Source organism: Typopeltis vanoorti, chromosome 4 (genome assembly GCF_054136105.1).
Source record: "Typopeltis vanoorti isolate ZY-2024b chromosome 4, IOZ_Tvanoo_1.0, whole genome shotgun sequence".
NCBI classification, from domain to species: Eukaryota; Metazoa; Arthropoda; class Arachnida; order Uropygi; family Thelyphonidae; genus Typopeltis; species Typopeltis vanoorti.
The window spans coordinates 19,338,669-19,362,103 of NC_143552.1; the positions used below are offsets into that span (position 1 = coordinate 19,338,669).

Here is a 23,435-nt window from a genome sequence, read left to right on the forward strand (position 1 = left end):
CAGTAATTCACTGATTTTATTGTATTATACTAAAGTGTGTTTTATTTCATAGATAGTTCCTCTTCTCCTTTAACTATTATCATGTACTGATTTGACAACAAAAAGCTATTTTTTTTCTTCCTTTGACGAAATTGCTTTTAAGGAGATTTGTGTTTCTAAGCAACGTGTCGAGGCTTCTATTTAGCATCATCTGCTTTCTGTGGTAAATCTGTACTTCGCCACAACGTAAACAGAAGGGATTTTTGAACGTGCAGTAAATCCTTTCTTTAATGTTTTTTTTTTTTTTTCCTCTTTTCTTCTTCACTTATGGAAAAGTTCATAATCTGGTATTGGGTATGTTTGTCAATAGTCAAAACTTCCAGCTTGATTATATATATAGAAATTACCATAAAATTAAATAACTGAAGAAGATATGGAGAAAATTTTCCCACAAATAAAGGAATTTTCTTTTACATATAATATGCCAGTTGTAGTGATCGATGGTTATGTGCTGTTCCTGTCGTTCATTACAACTGACTGCTAATAAATGCCCTCTCGTATATCGTAGGCTATGCTTGTAATCGATAATAGTTAAGTAATGCGAGTCTTTGATTGATGTAGCCGCGAACTGGGAGCAACTATCGTATTCCTAGCCCCACGTGTTTAAATTAATTTATTGGAGCAAACACTGTTCCCTTTACCGTCCACATTGACACGTCGATGCTAATAAAATGCTTTCAGTATCATGTTTATTTTATAATAGTCTCTTTAGTTAGACTTAATGAATTATGTGTCCAAGATTTAGATATCTTAAAATTAACAATCAGTGTATCAACACCCCCACCGTGGTCGTAACTATCGTCACGCAAAATAAGAACCCAATCTTGAGAAAAAAATAAAGCGACTGGTATCCAAAAGAAATATATTTAATTTCTTTGCCATAATTCTGAAAATAAACCAAAATTCCCATTAATAAAATAATAATAAATAAAACATACGTTGCAGGTTTAGCACTAACAAATTTATTTCCATTTCAATATGCGTTGCAAATTAGCTTTCAGTCTTAAGACTGAACGCTAAGTTTATTTCTGTCTTCATGCTTGAAATTTTTTATTTCAAGAATACACTATAACAAAGATCATGATCCTTGAGCAGGTAACTAGGGATGGGAGGATTCCCATCCTTAAGAATGAAAGACAAAAAATAACAAAAAAATAAATAGGCACCTGCCTGGCTCCCCAGACCACGATTATAGCAACAATTATCATAACAGACAAATATTTGTTGATTAATCTTGACATGACAACTCAGATTAACTAATTGCAATGGATACTAATATAATTTGTATCCATTGCAATTAATCTGTACTTACCCTAAAACACGACCATAACGATTTACCCATTCCTTGTGACATTGAAGTGCTCCCTGCAATGAAAAGAAAGACAACGTGAGATGATTAAGCTTTCTCTGCAGAAGCAACTTTATTTAAAAGCGACAATAATTAAGTCGTATACGTTATATTTATTTGCAAAAGATTACTGTGAAATGCAGTTTCCCTTAAACCGAGTTCGTCATCAAGTCTGAAAGTGGCTTAATAACATTTCGAGTTTTATTGGATCCTCATCAGAACCTGAAGAAGGAAGTTGGAATTGAAAGAAGTCAATACCGAAGAGTAGCACGTGAAGATATTGAACACCTGGTATGTATATTACGGTATTTGAGTTGAGAATTGTTGAAAAGGTAACTTGAGCCGTAACATTTTAGTTTATTTTTATTTGGGTAATTTGCATCTCAAACTGTCGCCCCCCCCCCCCCCCCGGTTGCCAGAAGGTAAAAAAAAAGATTTCTTGGGGAAAACATCCCGAGACTGAACTCAGCTCGGCTATTTCGGCCTCGATCGAACACTGCGAAGTACTTCATGTCTTTGCTAATATTCGTCAGCGATTCCAACCAAGGACTTCTTTGGACCGCCTCGTGGATCCGTTCCCCATTACCGTAAGATAACGAAAACATATGACGTTTTATTTTCGTCAGAGTGTTCATATAGAGTTGTGTTCCTTTGTGAATGAGTTTTTACTGATCCTTTGGCATAGGTGAATAGATTTCGTTAACCAGTAAGGCAGAGGTTGAACTGTGGAGCGCCCCTAGTTTATTTTTATTAAATGCTTCTATTGTCATTAGTATACTGTATTAAGTTATAAAATTTAAAAGGTGTAATTTTTATTTTTAAATTTAGTATCTTTGTGTGCTATTAGTTCATGCACTTTTAATTAGACGATCCTCAACGAGTTAAGCGCATTTCTTGACATTTTGCCTTTTATCTGCCTTGCAGGTTATTGGCATTCGTGCTGCAACTACGAAAGGGCTGTTTCTCAGAAATGGGAGAGATTCCGAGCCTATGTTTATTGGTACCTTTTCTTAGTTTTAAGATGTACAATACGCCTTTAAATTTCATGATACAGATGTGTAATAGCAATAGTTTACTTCGGTACTAGGGTAAAAACTGCAGTGATCGACTTACAAAAATAAATAAATAAAATCTCGTTAACACTTTCACTGCCAAGCTGAAAATTAGAATTTCATGTGGTGGCCAAATTTTTTTTTATTTAGTTAGCGACGTCCACGCGATAACGCGTGATCGACCGTTTGGTGAGAACTCGCATCGCGCGATATCGTTCATTGCAAGCTGAAAATTAGAATTTCGTGTGCTGGCCAACTTTTTTTATTTTTTTATTCAGTTAAAGACGCCCACGCGATAACGCGTGATCTGCCGTTTGGTGAGAACTCGTATCGCGCGATATCGCGTGATTGCAATGAACGTGTTAATGTATATTTTCCGTAGCTTGATCACGATGAAATTGCCCTTCGACTTGGAAGGCTACGTTTAAATTCCGTCGTAGGCAATACTTCACGAGAATGATTTCATACATTTAGTGCAGCAGAAATTGCATTTCTGGTGCACTAAATTTTTGCATTGCAAATCATGAATTTCATTCATTTAAAAGATATCAAAATAGCTTGATGACGATGATCAAACATATTTTTTGCAATTACTCCTGTAGTGTAACTTGCTTATTAATCACGTTTCAAAGAAAATGTACAAATATTTATGATATTGCTAACCTTTCTATTAAATTCGAGCATATTTCCAAAGAAGAAGCTTGGTTCAGGCCCGGGGATTCCAAGTTCTTTGAAGATTGATAGATTCTTTCGCCTCCATCTGCAACAAGATAATTTTGAAATAACCTTGTTTTAATGAATTATATAAATCTGAACTAATAACACACACACACACAGATATATATATATATATATATATATATATATATATATATATATATATATATATATATATATATATATATATATATATATATATATATATATATCTGTGTGTGTGTGTGTGTGTGTGTGTGTGTGTGGTCTCTGGTAATGGGACTGCGCGTATCTTACAACCTAAGCTAAGCTAGAATTAAGTTCTAATTAAAAATTTTATATTCTAAAAGCAATTAAAATGACTTATCGGATATGCAATTTTTGAAGGAAGTGATAAAGATATTGGCTGCCGACTTAACTGACGAAAATGTAAAATTTGGAAGATATGTTGAGGATAGAGAGTATTATATATACCCGAAATGGAATGAATAGAACCAATAACAAAGACGATAATGAATCAATTTGGCCGTCAAGTTGGTTTAAGTTAAAATTAAAAAGGTTCACTAAAAATTAACAAACAGGAACAAAGAAACCTTCAATATACCGGTATATACAAAGCCAGCTGCATGACAATGTGTGTTGGATGCTTCGCGAGAATCGTCAGATTTTAAACTGTTATCAGATTTAAATAGCAGATCTCACTCCACATTACTCACCTATGGGGGCCCATCCGGAACGCTTTGTAAAGTTTTTGTCGTAAGATATTTAATGAAATCTGGCAGCGAGGACTGCCTAGTGTATTCTCTCTCTTACCTTCAAAGCTTTGTAATTGGTTTCCTCTTCGGTCGTTCACTACGTATCATGACGGATGGCTTTCTCTCATCAAATATCCCAACCAATTCGGAATATTTAATGGCGTCGTGCCTTCTGCACACCCTACCTGTCACCTAAATTAATTTCTGTCAGTGACCCTAAATTATCAAGTTTTCTGATACATGTCATATTTTCTCTCCATTTAACAAACACTGCAGTGCTGAAACATCCCAATAACACATCCCCGAACATAAATCACTTTGCTATTTATTAAGGTAGTCAACAAAAAGAAAATAATGAACCTTTCCTGGTACAAACGCATGACACTCCTCAGCTTCCGAAAAACTTGTTTCCTACTAAAGACATTACTTCAGACCAGTATTACTGCAAACCTGTACAGATCCTAGATGTAAAAATAAATCTCGCATTTTAATTTCACACAAAAAAAATCCTAAAAATGTTGATATCCAGAAGAAGAAAATCTACTTAATTTATGGTCGTCACTAATGGCTCATGACAACCAGTTTCTGATAAGCATTCCATTCTGCCTTAGCCCTTTCTTTAAATACTTCCATGGGTGCCATTCTACTCAACTGGCTTTGATGTCGTTCGTATAGTTTCCTCTGCGCCTATGGAAACACGTGAAGGTCAACATCTAATTATCTGAAACTTACCGAATTCTCTTCTCATCTTCCTGCATTATTGCTCCGAAGATTAAAATCTCCTCCTGTTGAAAAAAAAAAAAAAGTAACTCTTAGTTGTGATCAAAGTTTTGGAAATCTATAGGCAGCATTTCTCCAGTATTAATAGGCAGTAAACAACTCCCGACGCCTCCTCATGTATTATTTGCAACCCGTCAGCAGCATTGTGTAAAGATAAAGTCAATTTGGTATTATGTGAGATGAACTCCACGTCTTGTGCGAATCTGTCGCCACACTGCGAGCGACTCCGTTTGAGAGAATAAGGACCATTTTGCGGCGGAAAATTTGGAAGAACACAAATTTATTTTCCAATAATTAAGAGAGGTTTTAAATTTGCATTGTATTATTTCTCTCCCTTTGAATATTTAAAAATGTGTAACAAATCTTCAAATATAAGAGATGAAACTATTTCCTTTTCATATATACGGTATTTGTTTGTTTTCATTGCCGAACTTTACAATTCATTTTCAGCTGAGGGCGAGTTATCTGGATTTAAACGGAGATGGGCATGGTTTCTCATTCCGAAAATCAGATAAATAAACCGGACAGATAATTAACATACATAATTATACCTCACTCATTACCTTCAGCTATAATTCTAACCAACCACCCTTTTTCTTAGATTGAATAAAATTACAATTCTTTTCGAACACGTTACTAGCAGGTGTTCGAAGTCCGACGAGTATATAACCAGGTATTCGTTATATACTAAAAAGCAAACTTTTAAAGGGGTTTCTCCAAGATATTACTGTTGGAAACAAACTCCGTCTTCGCTGGATTGAGAGCTACGAGTTCTGAGCTGTAAGGATTTTTAACCATCACGTTTATGAAAATCAAAATTTCATAAGAGTTGGTTAAGATACTCTTGATTTCTAAAGCGTTCTAATAAATACTCTGCTAAAGATTCCTGAGAAAATATACCATTAAGCTAAAATAACCATGTGTTTACAAGTTTTCCATCCTGGTTGACCGAGTGGTAGTGCATCCGCTCTTCAGGTTCTAATTCTACTTCTTGAATGACAAGGTCTCTAGATGGTAAACAGTTTTCATCACCTGATGAGACCACATTCACTCATTAGAGGCCAAAATGGCTTGAAAATTTCCAGGTTTGGTTTCTGGAGTAGGAAAACTTATGGAATTCTTATTCAATCCAGGGTTTTAATGTAAGTTAGGCTTCTAGCATTTAGTAGATGGGATTCATATAAAAAGAAACAAAAAACCCGTAATTATTAAATATAAAACCCGTAATTTTAGTATATGAGTGAAAATAGAACTGGTGATTATCAACTTAGTAATAATACTAGGTCCTTTAAATATAATGTATTAATTAAAATAGCCATACGTATAATTTCATCATTAAGCTCAACCTCAGTTTCTCATTTCTGCAGCTGGGAAAATACAGAATCACAATAAGCCATTGTCATCTGATCTAATATTAATCTTCTCAAGCTATAGACGGCATTTTAGTAAACATGCTATTTACAGTTCAGTCACGGTAAGGTTTTATTTATTTATTTTATTTTATATTTTTTTAATAACCGTTCATTTGTTTATTGCTTAGAGAACTCACTAAACTGAAGTTAAAGTCTAAGCCGATTCTCTTTAGCACTAAATCTAAACCATTAACTTTATCCTAAGCCAGTGATGGCGAACCTTTTTACCCAGGTGTGTCAAACGTCTTTTTTTTTTTTTAAATATTGACGTTGTTGATGTGCCACTTGCATACATGCATTATAAATTTAACTACATAATCATAGATAGTGACTTATACATATCATGTTAGACTATTTATTTAATAGGACATTGATATAAAATCTATGAATTCATATTATACAATTAATTTAATAAAGTGAAATTACAAACTTACATTACATTTAATGACTTTTCTGTTGCTGAGTACTGGTATAAAGTTACTTTGTAGAAGGGCTGTAGTGTGTATATTTTAATGCTAGACAGGCAGCGCTCAAATCATTGCTCAATCTATTTCTCCCTCTCGATTTGATATTATTTAAGGCAGAAAATAGAGTTTTACAAGAGTATGTAGAAGAGAAAATTGTTAGAAGAGCTTTAGCAAAGATTTTAAGAGAATAAAGGTTTTCGGGAAGGCTATTCCACACGCTTACAATTTCACAGTCTGAATTTTTGCACGCAGTATCATGCAGACGTTCCCGCTCAAGTTCTTCTAATTCATTTCTAAGAGCAATAAACTTTATTTTCCAGATTGGATTACACTGGAAGTCGGCTAGTTGCATTTCTAGATCTTTTAAATCCAACCACTCAAAGCCATCTAATTTCAGATCCATGAATCAGGATACTTTATGAATTGGATTGTTTGTTCCAACGTTCGAAATTGTTCAGATCTAGAAGAAAACTGCTCAGTTACTGACTTTAGAACTTCGATAGATTGGTTGATATGTTGTTCAGGATTTTTGGGGCTGGTTTCGTTAAAAAAATTTTGACTCTTGGGAAATACTTAAAATTGTTACTTTCTAAATCACGTTGAAATATTTTGAGTTTATTCTCAAAGCTCTTGATCGTGCCAAACATAACATCGACAGATTTTCCGAAACCTTGCAATTGTTTGACCTTGAAATATATTAAGTTCATTCAGGTGCAATGAAAAATCTGTGAAAAACATCAGCTTATTGAGCCAAGCAGAATCGTTCAACTGAGAAAATTCGTGCCCCATGCCCTTCGCATTTAAATATAATTTAATTTCATTTAAGCATTCAACAAACCGTTCAAGTACTCGGCCACGACTCAACCATCGAATATTATTGTACATTAATAGACCATTGTACACTAATTCAACTTCGCTTAAAAGTGAATTAAATTCTCGTTTGTTTAAAGCCCTGGCAGCAATAAAATTAGTTACCTTTTTCACAATTCTCATCACATCATCAATCCTTTAAGCCTGATTTCGCACACAGTGTCTCTTCGTGTATAATACAATGGAAACAAACCAGGGGATGACCAACATATTCTGTAAATTGTTTGATAAAATCGACATTACGGCCAACCATATTAGGCGCCATCAGTTGTAATCGAAAATATTTTCGATAAATCTACCTGTTTCTCACGGAACACTTTAACAACACAGTCGCATATGTTTTTACCTGTCGTGTTTTGAGGTAAATTTTCTAACTTTATCAATTCCTCGTGCACAGAATCACCGTGAACATACCCTTGCAATAATAGACAGTCGAGCTGATGACGTAATATCTGTAGTTTCGTCGAGACAAATGGAAAAACAATGGCATGAGTTCAAGTCTTGTTGTATTTGATTTTCTATACTAGCATTCATTGATATAACTCTGTCTTTAATAGTATTCCTGCCCTAGTGATTCCAATTCCAATTGGAATCACTAGGGCAGGAATACTAGCACTGATTTTTATTTGAGGCCTTTCATAATAAGGAAGCTATTGTAACTCTTTCATGCGCTTTACAATAGCTTCTTTATTATGAAAGTCCTCAAATAAAAATGGTGCACACTTTACGAAAGCTTCTTTAATATAATAGGAACAGCAAACTAGATATTAAAATCAGATTGCTCCTCTACCAGTTGATGATTCGTCCCATTAAAGCGCCTCCGTAGCGCAATTGGAAGAACGACGGTACATTACGCTCTTCGAATGGAATAGGCTTAAGTTCGATTCTCTTCGCGACGGGAGGAATCTTTATCCGGACGATTTTCAATCGAAGGTGAGTTAGCCGATCTCATACGGAGGTAGCAGGGTTTTTTCTTCCGGAAACTCGGGTTTTTCATCCCGCATACAGACAAATCGGCCCTTCAGAACACACGCAATTTACAGACATAGAATACTAGTTGTGGTGATGGTGGAGGTGGGCGGTAGATGGCGTTGATGGAGATGATTCGTAGTAGAGGTTCGGTGTAGTGGTTGAGGCAGTTGTATCAGTTGAGACAGTTGTAGGTGTCCTCCCGCGATGAGGCTTCGGATTCCTTGGAAGTGTCAGGAATAATAATAATATAATCACCATCACTAAGTGGTTTCCCATGTTCAACAATAGTATGTGAGATACTATAACTTGAGACTACTAAATTTGAAGGTCCTGAAACAAATTTAATTAAAGTCCCTGATTGTGATTCTGCCAGTTTTAGATGTTGCGATATGTATTCTTTGAGTTCTTCAAAAGTTTTTTCTAGGAGTCATTTGTGCTTAGTTTCCAAATGTCTTCTTACATTGCAAGTTCTACTCACATATGACTACCACTACTTTCAGCAGGGTTGCCAGATTTATTACCGGTACGTGCGTAGCAACCTTGTTACGTTTTACTCCCTATCATGCTACTAAATAGCAGCTATTTAGTAGCATGATTAAGCTATTTAGCAAAACCTGTTCAGTCCAGACATTTTGGAAATGTCTTCCACTTCCTTTCTGTGATAATTTTAGTTTTTTATTAGTGCTAGCTGCTATTGTAAAAGGGTTCACATATTAAAAAAGAGCACAATTATATACAGCGGTAATTAAGCAGTAATAATTAATAAGAACTAACAATTACTGGAAATGAATTATACAACAGCGACTCAAATTCCTTAGGTGGCAGACCATGCAAGGCTACCCTACTTCTTTCAGCAGGGTTGCCAGATTTATTACCGGTACGTTCGTAGCAACCTTGTTAAGTTTTACTCTTTATCATGCTACTAAGTAGCAGCTATTTAGTAGCATGATTAAGCTATTTAACAAAACCTACTAAATAGCAGCTATTTAGTAGGTTTTGTTGCGACGTCATCGTAAGTTGTTATTATTTGCATTATTTAACAAAATTTACTGAATTTATTGCAACTATAAAAATGTTTTCATTATTTACTCAGATAAATTCACTATTTAATGCTGCGAATTATATTTTCTGTTAAAGTGTTTTAAATATGTTTAGAACTTGTATTACTCAGTCGAGAGACTTGGAGTGCATGCATGAACGAATTTCACTCAGAAGTCAATGAAAACTTTAAATTTATAATATATAAAGCACGCATTTATAAGTTTGTATCATATAATATTGATAATGATTTTTATAAGTTTATATAATATCATATGACTATGCAGAAATTATAATGATTAAGAAAGAAAACGTAAACTTCAAACGCTCGTTGTTTATAGGCTAGTTACAAAATAAAATAGAAATAGAAAATATAATTGTTTCAATGAACCGAAACCTACCTTCGCCTTAACTGAGAGCGATCTCACACGATTTATCGCAGATTTTTCATTAGAATACAAATATTTTTCAACATCCAAGGTGTGTCACCTGAAACCCTCAAGTGTGTCAGTGCCGACACGCGTGTCATGGGTTCGCCATCACTGTCCTTAGCTAAGATTAATTTTTGCTTCTCAGAAACTCGGGTGTTTCATTCTACGATATGCAAACGAACCGCAACTAACAGGCATAACCTTAGTTTCTTCTCCGTAATTTCAACCCAGTCAAGATACGTTTTAACATTTTTTAAAATTATGTTAATCTTTGTTAACATTATATTTGGCATATCTAATTTCAGAAATAATATGTGAAATATGAAGCATATTATAAACGATTTCTTTTAAAAACATAAATGTAAAATTGTTTGTTTATTAATAAAATGCTTGCATCCGATCATATCCGTTTCAGCATACATTACGTAGATCGTTATCTGTATTTTAACATAGGATCGATAACGCCATCGATACTAAGTCACCAAAATATTATGTTCAATGTTCAAAAATACACGATTTCTCAGCATTCTTTAGTAACTTCAGAAATATTAGCTTTTTGGTTTACTTAATTCTTAATTGTAAAGAAGTAATGTTTGCTGATTTGCATTCATTGTTCTGATTAAACAGATCAGTAATAATTTCACATATACGTGTACGCGTTTATAGTTCGAATATCACACTAAATAATATGTTCACAATCATTAATGTGATTATGACTATATTTGTTATGTCGTAATGTGCATATTATTTCACAGTATATTTGCAATTAATGTTTTTTCACTCAGTGTAAAAACTGATATATAAATTCCTTTGGAAGAGCAAAGGTCTGCACGATACCACCCATAAAATAAGACGGTTCACGCGGTATTTGGTACTTTTTAAATCTACGGTGAGAAACGATCAATAACATTTCAGGGTATGAGGTAATCGTTATGAGTTCCAACATCAACTATGAGTTTAAAAATATTCAATTCACATTTGCAGTTTTAGATTAGAGCACTACAACAAACATTGTTTCTTTTTAATATACAAAGTTAGTTCTGCAGTTTTAATATAAAAAGATGGTGCTTTTTAGTAACCGATTTTCAAAATTATAAGAGCAACAGGCTTCACCAAGTTCGGTAAATTTAGGTCTGAGTAAAATGGTCACAGCAATATGATGCGACACGGCGAAAACCTCTCACGATTTCTTTTTTGATGAATCAACAGAGCTGATGTTCTCACGAGGAGCAGACTCGAATGCAGTCGATTTAATAACTAAAAAAACCTCATTCATACTTGATATAAAGCAATCTCCTCTACTTTTAAAACACGACACATCTGTATATGTTCATTTCAACTATTATCTCTCTTAAAATATTTAAATTCGTTTTAAACTCTTGGTTTTATGGATATCACTTTTTTTTTTTAATTTCAGAGTGACCTGAAATCGCCACTATACATATCGTTATTGGAAAATAAAAGTATACATATGAAAAGAACCCATAGAAATCAGTTTCGGCGAAATGGCAGGTTTAGTTTAACTATAATTTATATTATTTTTTAAAACTATCCTCCACTGAAAGGAATATAGATTGTTTTTGTGAATGAAAGGTAACGAAATACTAGATTGGATACAGATAAATCAGTCAACAGTGAGTGATTCTTATCAAGACCTTATTTTTATTGTTGTTTATGATGATGTCATTGTGGCAGGGACGCTAGTTATGAATATTCATTTGTGATGGTATTTTTTTCGCCAATTTTGATCTCACACTATAGTTAAAACCTTTCAGGTACTATAATATACTCCTCAGTTCGGAATGATCGATATGTGGAGTACAAGGAGTAATCTGATCTGGATTTATTTATATGCGAGTAATATTATTCCGAGTTTCTGTTTACGATATGGTTATCACGTGGAGTTAATACTTCAGACATGAAAGTGTTGGAGATCAGAGTCCAATAACCTGAGGCCACAGCAGAATTACAGAGTTTGTAGAAGTAAAATGCGCAGTTTAATGGAAAAACTCTTCAGAGAGAGAGAGAGAGGTTATCTTTCAGGCTCGGGAAGTAAGAGTTGAAAAGCATTACATATTTTGTGGTATAAAGATGCGAAACTATTCATGAGAAAATATCTCTACTACAAAGTTATACATAATCAGAAATCAGAGTTAAATACCATTAGGAGTAGGCGTGTAGAATCTATATAAATTGTTACGGATTATGCTTTAAGTATGAGCTACAAAAGAAGAAAACGAGGAAGAAATTTAAGGTGAAATGCGATCAGTAAGTTCCTGAACAGTACGAAGTACAGGCCAGAAAAGTTATCAACATGCTAGGTAAAAGCAAATTAGGAGATGAAATTAACTGTGCAGGCCAAACGGAATCACAAAGAGTTCTTTCGCTATGCAGCCAGTAAGAGATAAACGATTATGGAAAAATATCATTGAGGAATCTGCAGACATGGCTGTAACAGAACCTGGAGAAATACTTGAATTACTGAGTAATTATTTTGCAGTCATCAAAGCATTGATGATTGCTTTGAGGTGGCGAACAGGATATTAGAAAAAATGATATTAGAATTCTGGAATACTGATTATGAAGACAGATTGAGAATTTGTAGGTTGCAGATACTAGTAAACAGGAGAAAGAGGGATAATAAGATTGAGACGTACAAACTTCTGAAAGAGTCATACAGGATTTCAGTAGACGGAATTTTTCATTTTATGGAGGGTGGGGAAATAACACGAGGACATCCTTGCAAGCTGAGAATGGATGCTGCTAAGAAGAGGGTGAGGGCTAGATTTTTCTCTCATAGAGTAGTGCGTGATTGGAATGGATTGCCTATGTTGTGTGCAAGTAGCGAATGAATTCAAGAACAGGTATGATAGCTGGTGCCTCTGTCGATGACTCCCTGGAAGTGTCTTTTAACAACAACAATAATAATAATAATAAGCAATCACCATCCCTTCCAAGCTGTCGATACGATTATTAATAAAAGAATGTTTAATATACGCAAGTATATTAAACATTCTTTTATTAATAAAACTTGCTTCTTTTTTGCTGCTTCTTTTTTTTATTAATAAATACGCATTCCAAATGTTTAATTTGAATTATAACTTAAAAAAAAAAACTCGTGTGCTTTTTAAAATTATAATTCAAATTAAAAATTTGGAATGCGTGTTTATTAGTAAAAAAAGAAGCAAGTTTTATTAATAAAAGGATGTTTAATATACGCAAGTATTCTTCAGTTTCTTCTCTCCATTATTGTTTTACTTCTCTAGAACTAAAGGATCAGTTACTTTTTCCAAGACATATCTCACACAACTTCAAATCAGATGCAGCCACTGGATGTATGCCGATTGGCTAGCAATTCTGTTATGGACATGCGTATTTTGTAAATACCTGTAGGTGGAAGAGGAATTTCATAGCCCGCTGTTACACCACCGCCATGGTTATCTCGGTGCATGAAATGACGAAACATTCCACACAAAATAAATAATTCTCGATAAAACTTTTTCTGCTGATGTCAGTATTTTTTCCCCACTTATTATTTTTCTTCTAAACAGAAAGTTGACTCTTTACAAATCGCTCCTAATTCCTGTTATCATATTCTTGAGAGTTGTCTCACTCTCCTTAAAAATCTCCTCTCTTCACAGCAGTAAGTTAATACTTCGTAATCTATATACAGGGTGTTCGGGATAAATTTGACATATTTATAATTAATTATATTTTTCCGTAAGTTACATGTATTAACACACACTTCTCTTCATTTAAAAGTTTGGACCCTTCTTCATTCATATACAAGATGTCAGAAAGGATGGATAGCTGGAACCCACCTGAATCATGGAAGAGAATAACTTGTATCATGATGATTCGTGCCCGCCATCAAAATAAGGATATTACGACTGCTGCCCAATGCTCCCTGAATACAGTAAAAACAATCAGGCATGAACTAGAGACTTGCAATGGTGACTACGAGGATGTAGCAAGAAGAAAGATCCCTAGCAGACGATCTGATTGCGTTCGTACAGCAGAATTCCTCGCAAATCTGCAGGAACAGGTGTTGAAGAACCCTGGCATTGGAATTCGGGCTTTGTTCGTGGAGTTGCTAACTGTAGTCAAGCCCTGGATAACAAGGGTAGCCAATGGTAGGCCGTATGTATGGCAGCAGGATTCGGCCCCTTGCCACACCTCTGGGAAAAGTCAAAAATGGTTGTCTGAAAATTTCTACGACTTCACCAGTCCAAATGTTTGGCCTCCAAACTCCCCAGACCTTAACCCCATGGATTATTTTGTATGGGGCGCAGTTGAAAAAGACACCAATCGCACTTCCAGTAATACAAAAGCCCAGTTAATGGATAAAATTAAAACAGTTTTTGCGGCCCTTCCCAGGGAGACTGTAGCATCAGCTTGTTCGAGGTTCCGAAGCAGAATTGAAGCTGTGATCGATGCTAATGGTGGTTATTTTGAGTAAATCTTGTTGATAGTATTGTAATTAACTCTGCCTGTAATGTTTTTTTGTCAATTCATTAAATTTAATAGATACAAAGAAGATTTTCTTTTTCCTTACGAAACTGTCAAATTTATCCCGAACACCCTGTACTGTATAAATACATGTGTGCTTTGATAAAGTAATTCCTTTGTAAATGAACTAAAAGAGCTCGAATTTCAGAATAAAAACGACGAAAAATGTACTCACATTATCCATAGAGTCACGAGAAAGACGAGGAGGCACAGCGTTATATTCCACAACATTGTAATGAAAAAAATCTGATATAGAACAGCAGGGAGTCCTAGGCTCTCTTCTCTTCTCTGATTCAGTTGTACATCTGCTTTGGACTTTATCAACAAATGCTTTCGACACTGCACATACGTAGTGAGAGATAAGCATTAAAGTAAAAAATCTGCACGTCATGGTTAAATTCTTAAGGCTTTCGGGTCTGAGTATGTTTTGAATATATGTTTGTTTGTTTGTTGAAAACCCTACGCAGGTTGCTTCGCATATGGGGAGGAGAGTCAAGTTCAAGTGTTTATCGGTCCATTTCTACGCCTTTACAGGTGTTTATCAATATTTTTTGTAATGTTAAGGAAATTGTCCTGTTATACTGTACACAGGGCCATCGCCAGATTAGATAGCTCCCTGAGGCAAACAATTAAATATCGCCCCTGATATATTATAAGACAAAAATATAAGAAAATCTCCAGTTGCTATTTTGTTTTAATTACAAGAGAAGCATTAATGCAAAACAATTACATGATAATATTAATTAAATGTTTGCCCTACGGGGATATCGCACAATAAAACTGTTTCTAAGCTCTTCTAAATTTAAATTATAAGCTATGTCGTCTCTATCGATATAGTTGCTAGACCAACCAATCTTTCTAGGATCATTGCTGTTTGCAAATAATTTTTAATCAATTTAAGCTTGGAAAAATTTCTTTCCTCACTTGCTACGCTAACAATTCCTATAGTGATGGCGCCTACCGCAATATGGCTGAACGAGCGCCCTTATTAAGTCGCGCCGTGAGGCAGGCTGCCTCTATGCTACACCCTGTCGACAGTACTGACTGTACATACATATCCGAATTAATTGGGACCAATGTGGTTCAGTTAATTAAATAATTCGGATAATCAAACATACATGAGAATACCCAGTTTATACGAAACAAAGTGTAATTGGGCATGCAGTTAAGTTATTGCATGCAGGGTTATTATTAATGTGTTTTGAAATAGGAAATATTACAAAAATATTATAATAACCAAAACGTTTTTTTTTTTCAAGAAACAATGTATATTATATTTGTTTCGAATTTATTTATTTATTTTATATGTTATATTTATACTCCTGTAACGACAAATTAATATTGTTTTATGCTGTACTGCAGGGTTGGGTATCTCCATGACTATTGGCTACGTGTGGCCATTGGATAACAGAATTGTGGCCAACGGTGTTTTTGTTAAAAGTTAAAATTAAATTGATTGTCTTACTTTATTTGTATTATAAAATTATATTTTTATTGGTAAAATCTTATTTTTTTTCATTCGCGAGTTTAGGAATTACCTTTTTCCAACATTTATTATTTTTTTTATCGCAAATTTGGTAATATGCGATAACTGCATTGCCTCTGGTAAATAGTTTTCATACGGGACTCAGCATATTTTGTGGTAGCAGTCTGCTTGTTGTTTATCAGCAAATGTAGCTAGGTAATTGTGTACCTTCCCTTGCAAACATCTACCAGTAACGGCCGGTGAAAATTTTAAGTGGGGTTACTGCATATACAAAATAAGAATCAGTAATCAATTTATTAATAAATAAATTTACATATTAAAAAATTGCTTTATTAAAAATATTTCTCCCTCACCACGAACATACACACCAATAATAAGAGTTTCGTACACAGAAATAATGCGTGCAAACATACAATTTATCTGTAGCGCACTGCTCAACGAGCAGTGTCGGATTCACTTGTTACATGCAGCGACAAGTGCAAACGAATATCGGCGAGTCTAGCTGTAATTGGCTGAATGTGATAATTCCAACACTTTTTTTTTTAATTCCAACATTTGTTTCGTAATCTAAAGCGTTAATCGTACAATTCCAATTATTAACTATTTAATCAATGTCGAAACATAATCTGTAACTTTAACATGTTGTATTGCGTTTATATAATGTTGTAAGCATTGCTATTATTTATAAACACAAACAAAATTTATTTTTTTCATTTTTTCCTTGGGGATGCAGCAGTGTCGCAGTGCCTATGTACGGGCCGCCACTGACATCTATATTTGCAACTTGCGGTTAACTGGAAAAAACCTAAAGCAAAAATTTAACGAAAGTTGGGAGTTCAAATTTGCAGTGATGGAAGTAAATAATAGGCCAGTATGTCTTTTGTTACACAAAGTTTTTAGTGAAAAAAAAATATACAACTTTAAGCAACACTTTAACCATTTTCACGGCGAATTTAATGTAAAATTTCAAGTTGATAGCGAAAATCGGTTTAATGAAATTAGCAGCCTCAAAGCACAACTAAGAATCCAAAGCTATAAAGTAGCTTTTTGGCTTTTTATTTTAGTAAATAAATAAATAAAACCATTTTCCAATGCTGGATATACAAGAAATATTAATTATGGAAATTCTACTGGAGAATTGTGATTCAAAAATAAACGATCATATTCTTCAAAAGGTAAATAATTTACAATTAAATCGAACAACAATTGTCCACAGAATGCGAGTTAGCAAATGTCATAGAAAATCAGTTGCTTGAACAACTAAAAGACTATTTTTCTTTAGCACTAGGTAAGTCAACAGATGTTAGTGACACTGCGCATTTGATATTTTGGGTTCGATATGTTACTTTAAATCTTCAAGTTAGGGAAGAAATACTTGGCATTATTGTGGATTACGAGATCGAACATGTGGAAAAGACATCTTTGAAAACTTTCTTGAATGTTAAAAAATTTAATGTGGATTAAAAAAAAAAACTGGTTTCTGCCACAATTTCATTTCAGATTTCAATTTTTTTTTTTTTTCAATCATGCAACAGTATGAGTGAAGTTTTCACAATTACATCAGACATCATGGACACTCCCAGCATTTCTTCTTAACGGTACAGCAGTGGTGAAATTCGGCCCCCGAACATTTTTCTGTTTTGTGACTTTTCTTCCTTTACGGTAATTATGCCTACATTATTGTGTTATTATTCAACAATTGTTTACGTTTTGAATGTGTATATAAAGTCAGTATCAACAGTCACCTGATTACGAACGCGTGATGAAAGGGACGGGGAGGTTTGGAGCTTCCTGTACTGCGTTATCTTGCAGCGATTGACACGGAAACATTATTTTCAGCGGAATTTTGACAGACTCGTAGCGATATTTTGTCTTTTCTGGTTAGCAATACTGTCAGCAGCAGTCAGTAACCGACAATAGAACAGCAGATTAGCAGTTATTAATCAGAGCTCGTGATTGTGAGAAACACAAAGAAAATCGTGTAATATTTTTGTATTTATGTAGGCCTACTATTTCAACTATGGATGAGTACATTGGTATCTTCTTTAAACAGAAAAATAGCTCGGATGATAGTGATAATACAAAACGAGTTTGTAATGACAGTTTGTGTGTAGTTTCTGAAGAGAAGTCTGTAACAAATCCATCGTGAGGTCATTCAATCTCATAGGGATACGACTAACGAAACTTGTCAGGTGTTGTTTTTAGTACTTGCTTAGTTTTAAAAACAGTTTTCTTTAATAAACATGGGGTGACTGGAACGCAAAAGTTGGATCAGAGAGAACATCTACACACGTGGGTCCATTTGGACTAGGAATTCGGAATGAGAGAGGACAAAAGCTGATTGATTTCTGTAACAAGCATAGTCTCATCATAACTAACACTTATTTTGAGCAAAACCCAACAGCACGATACACATGGGAAAGTCCGGATGGAAGATACAAAAATCAATTAGACTATATTGTAGTCAGTAAACGTTACTTCAATGGAATAAGGAACTCAAAGGTGATGCCAAGTGCTGACTGTGGATCTGATCATAGACTGGTCTTAATGAAGATGAATATTCGCCTGAAAACAATAAAATTTAAAAGAAGTCAACCCCTAAAATTGGATCTGCAAATGGTACAAAATCCGATAATTAATTTAATCAAAATTTAATGAAAATATTTCAGAACTGCTGTCTGCACTGTTGCAAAACGAAAATGAATCCTCTCAGTGGAATAGACTACAAGCAACTATCATAACACCTGCTAAAAACCACATCAATAAACAAGAAGAAAGAAAGAAAAAACCATGGATTACTCAAGAAGTAATCAACCTTATTGATGAAAGAAGAATGGAAAAGAGGAGCAAATGAAGAAGGAAAGTTAAGATATAAAACTTTGGATAAAGGAATCAAACAATTATGTAAAAGATCGAAAGAAAACTGAATAAATGGGCAGTGTACTGAGATAGAAGAATTACAAAATAGGAACAAAACCAGAGAAGCATTCCTGAAAGTGAAAGAACTTAATGGAAAAACAAAACGTACACAGTCTAATAACATCAAGGACAAAGATGGAAACATACTCATTGATAAGGAAAAGATACATAGAAGATGGGTGAAGTACGTACTTATCAGATCTATATGATGATGATGATGATGATGATAATGGTAACATATTAGATGATTCACGACAACTTAAGTTAAATGTAACAACAGATACCACTCTACCACAAGAAAGGAGGTAGAACATGTAATAAAGAATCTTCCTAATAATAAATCCCCTGTGTGTAATAGTATTCCGGCTGAGCTGCTGAAAGCTTTGACTGGCAATAATAACTATTTAGTGGAATCCATTCAGGACATCTATAAAACAATACAATTACCTGAAATTTTTACATCTATCTGCATACCAATTCCAAAGAAACACAATGCACAAAATTGTGAGAATTACAGTACAGAACTGTGAACCTAATATCCCATGCATCTAAAATTATTTTAACCATCGTTAACAAACAAATTGAAAGAGCCATAAGCGGTGAATTGAGTGAACAACAGAAAGGCTTCAGAAGAGGAATGGGAACCATTAATGTTATCCTGGAACTAAAAATACTAATAGAAAGATCACTTGAAAGAAATAGGATCATTTACGTATGCTTCATAGACTTTCAGAAGGCTTTTGACCACGTAAAACTTAATAAAATGTTCAATATATTAGATAAATTTGACATATAGGATCATGTACTTAAGATTATAAAAATGATTTACACCAGAAATGCAGCTGTTTAACTCTGAGACTTCTGAAGTGAAAATAAAAAGAGGAGTCAGACAAGGTTGTATCCTTTCACCAAATCTATTTAATATCTATAGCGAGACAGTGATGAAAAAGATTGAAAAACAAAAAACAGGAATTAGTATCAATGGTATAAAATACAGCAATCTTGGATATGCTGATGATACAATTTTAATAGCAGAAAACAGAAACAAATTAATCAAATTACTGAATCTACTAATTGAAGAAGGTAAAGAATTTGGATTAGATATTAATGCAAAAGAAGACCAACTTTATGAAAATCTCAAAAGAAACTAAATCCGAGCCAGAAATATTCATAAACAATATGAAAATTGAACATACAACAGAATACAAATATTTAGGCACCTACTTTACTTCAAATGGAAAGCAAGATAAAGAAATAAAAATAAGAACAGCCATAGTTAAAGATGCATTCTGGAAAAATAAAGATCTGCTCAGAAGTTCTGTGAGTATCGAGACAAAGAAAAGAATGATAAGAACATTAATGTGGCCAATTTTCACATATGGAAGTGAGACTTCGATATTCAAGAAGAGAGTAAGGCAACAGATAATGGCCTTTGAAAAATGGTGCTATAGGAGAGCTCTGAAAATCCCATGGACAGAACATGTGACAAATACAGATGTCCTACAGAGAATGAGAACACAGAGATCTTTATTACAGGAAATGATCCAGAGAAAGATGAGATTGGCAGGACATGTGAGAAGTTTAGCGGAACAGAGGATACTAACAGTTTTAGAAGGAAAAATTATGTGAAAAGAATCAAGAGGCAAAAAACGAAGGACATGGCTTGAAGATATAAGATCATGGAGAGGATCACATGGCTATGCAGAAACTAAAAGGAAAGCCACCAAACAGAGAGAACTGGAAGGACATGGTGCTGCACTCTCTCACTGAGGAAGCTACATGAAGAAGAGAAGCATGGTGGAGTAAGCATGTGTCAGACGCCATGAAGAAACCATGAAGTTATTTATTTCATCATTATTACATTTCCTTTTTTTTTTTCTTTTCTGCATTTACGTAACAAGCTGAATAGGCCTACTGCTTTTTCATCGCTCATACAGTATAAATTAATGTTATCTTAAATTGAATTATCTTTTAATGTATTAGAAGTATTATATTAATTTGTAATTTTGTATTTGTATCTGTATTTGTATTTAATGTTTATGGTGGTGTGGCAGAGAAAGCCTGATGACTAACTCCACCAGAATAAATAAATTTAAAAAAATGTTGCGACGATCTAGCAATAGCCTCTCATATTGAAATATCTGAGGAATAAGCTCCAGAGCCCGTTACTTTAAGGGCTCCAGAGCTTATTCGTTTAGAATTTAACCACTGCGGTACAGCTTTCGAATGGTCATTCTGCAGATCACCTGATAGATCAGCTTACTGTTGTAACAGATAGCCGTAACTGCACTTCATTTTAGATTCTAAGTATACTGTGGATGTTTATGGTACTTAACAAGAAATTATTTTAATCTATTATCGAAGTGTAAGCAAATTTTGTGCGCGAAGTATCTTCACGATTGGCCTACTTGTAAAAAAAAGCTGTTAACTTCACATTAATTGTTTCAATATCCCATAATGTGAAAACATTGAGAAATACCCCTACCCAGAACGGTTTCGATCGGTTTTGGTGAGATCTCATCAGTGGGAACCAGACCCAAGAAGGCGTTGTGGTTGCATTAATGCAGAGAAGTCGTGTTTTCTAATAGTAAGGATGTTTGTTCTCTAGGCATTTCAGACCACAGTCCAGCATTTATTTCATCTTTCATGGAGCAACATTGAAAATACTTATCTGCCTAGTATTCTAGTATTATAAGAATACCAAGTCGGATAATCTTCGTGACTTCAGTGCATTGGTTATTTGGCTGAATTATTTTTTTCTGTCTTATAATCCAAATTTTTGTACTGATCGTGTCACTGAAGCAGTTATGATATAGGAACATTTATTTCCTGTTTTGCTTTAAATTTTCGCCCTTGTCTAAATCTTAGTTCTTCAAGAAGTTTGCCAAGTCTATAAAGGAGAAGAACCAAAATATATTGCAGATGACTTGCATCGGCTAAAAGAAAGAAACATTATCATGTCCAAAAGGCAGTCATATTTCTAGAAGTTTGCAAGTCTCTCGGAAAGCCGTAGTCGGTAACTTTAATTCGTCACAGTACTTCCATCTCGTTTGTATTCGGATGGTTCCATTCCATCATTCTCCTTGCTTTTTGTTTTTCCTGTAATTCTTGCATAGCAGATCTTAGTAAATGTCTTTCTGGCATTCTAGTCATTTAACAATTAATGCTCCTTTGATTTTTAGCCACAAAGAGATCAGAATTGTCTTGTCCAAACTAAATGCCAGAAAGTCACCTGGTTCTTTGGCATTTCTCTGATTGTACTGATGTTTTGTGCTCCAGGGTTGATTCTATGTTGCCTTTTTATTTCGTCCTTTTCCACTGGTATCTGTCTGGAAATTATCGCAGATCTAAGAATGGTAACAAATCTTTAACATATAATATCATTGCAGTCTATTCACTTGTACTTTTTAATGGAATAAGGAAAACTCATTAATACTTCACTACTACTACACTACTTTGAGACCTTTCATCTAATAAACTACTGCCAATATTGCTTCTGTTACTGTTGATCAACAGAGATCTTGTTTATGTTAGCCATCTTTGGATTGTACATTCTCTGGTTACCCTTTCTCTCTGGCCGTGCTAGATTCTTTACTTGGCAACTAATGCTGGAGTTCTTTCGACTACTCTCTTCCTTCTGTATATCAATGACCATCTCCAGTTTTGTGCAGATTTAATACACAGTTTTGCTGATGACAGTATATTGTGTTCTTTCTCGCACCAATCCCTCTCTCACTGATTCACTCCACTGTTTCACACAGTTTTTTTCTGTTTGCATTTATACAAATGTTCCGTTTTCAAATTTGGATAAGTTCATCATAATTGTAGCTTCATAATTCCTTATTTTGTAGAAATAGAATACAAATTTGTAGAATTAGATATACCACTAATCAAAACTATACACAATTCAGTTTCAAATAATGAATATCATTTTCTTCTCTTCATTCATCCCTCCAACTGCTGTCTTCTGGAACAGTTTTCCCTTTTACATATTTCCTGAGGCATATAATCTAAGAATCTCAAATCCAATATTAATGTTTAATCTTTTTTTACACTTTTCTGCCCATTTGAAGAAACCTCTCTTGGATGGGATTATAAAAAAAAAAGGAAAATAAAAAAAAATTCTTTTTATAATACCATGTCTTCTTTCGCAGTAATAGTAATTGTACTTATAGGTGGTAAATATATAGAGTGGCCCAGAAGAAGAATCAAGGGATTCAAAATGTGATAACTGTTTTTATTTTTATTCTTTCAGGTATTCTAAAGCACGTTTGGGAAATTAATCATGCAAAATGTCACAATCCAAAAACAGACCAAAATCGTGCAATTTTATTTTGAAAATCAGTATTTAATTATTCTTCCTGAATAATTTCACGATCTTGCAGATTAATTAATTACATTAATTGGCCATCACTTTCTCCATATATGACGGCTCCCGACTTCTTCCTATGGGGTTACTTACCTGAAAGGAAAGGCATATGTGAACAAAATGGGTTTGCATCCACAGCATTAGGCCACCCAAAGACAGACAAGTTTCACCAGTCGCCGACTAGAGGAACCTTTTCTAAGCTCTTTGATATTCCCAAGTTAGTTGATCTTGCACTGGCAAATGGGTTTGCCCTCCCTGAAACTCGGATTTTTTGTCCCTTAAACTTAAGAAA

At 34.3% G+C, this 23,435-nt stretch overlaps 1 protein-coding gene across 1 annotated transcript in view; it reads right to left on the reverse strand.

The window, feature by feature from the left end:
- The window catches only part of LOC150107147 (cytochrome P450 3A5-like), a 51,503-nt gene extending 36,854 nt beyond the window's left edge, over nucleotides 1-14,649 (reverse strand). The window contains exons 1-3 of the mRNA XM_090391029.1: nucleotides 14,545-14,649; nucleotides 3,103-3,199; nucleotides 1,352-1,404 (exon numbers count right to left, since the gene is read on the reverse strand). Of these exons, the coding sequence (XP_090247155.1) occupies nucleotides 1,352-1,404; nucleotides 3,103-3,199; nucleotides 14,545-14,600 (206 nt within the window). The 5' untranslated portion in view covers nucleotides 14,601-14,649. The remainder of the gene's footprint in view (nucleotides 1-1,351; nucleotides 1,405-3,102; nucleotides 3,200-14,544) is intronic.
- Nucleotides 14,650-23,435: the final 8,786 nt, after the last annotated feature.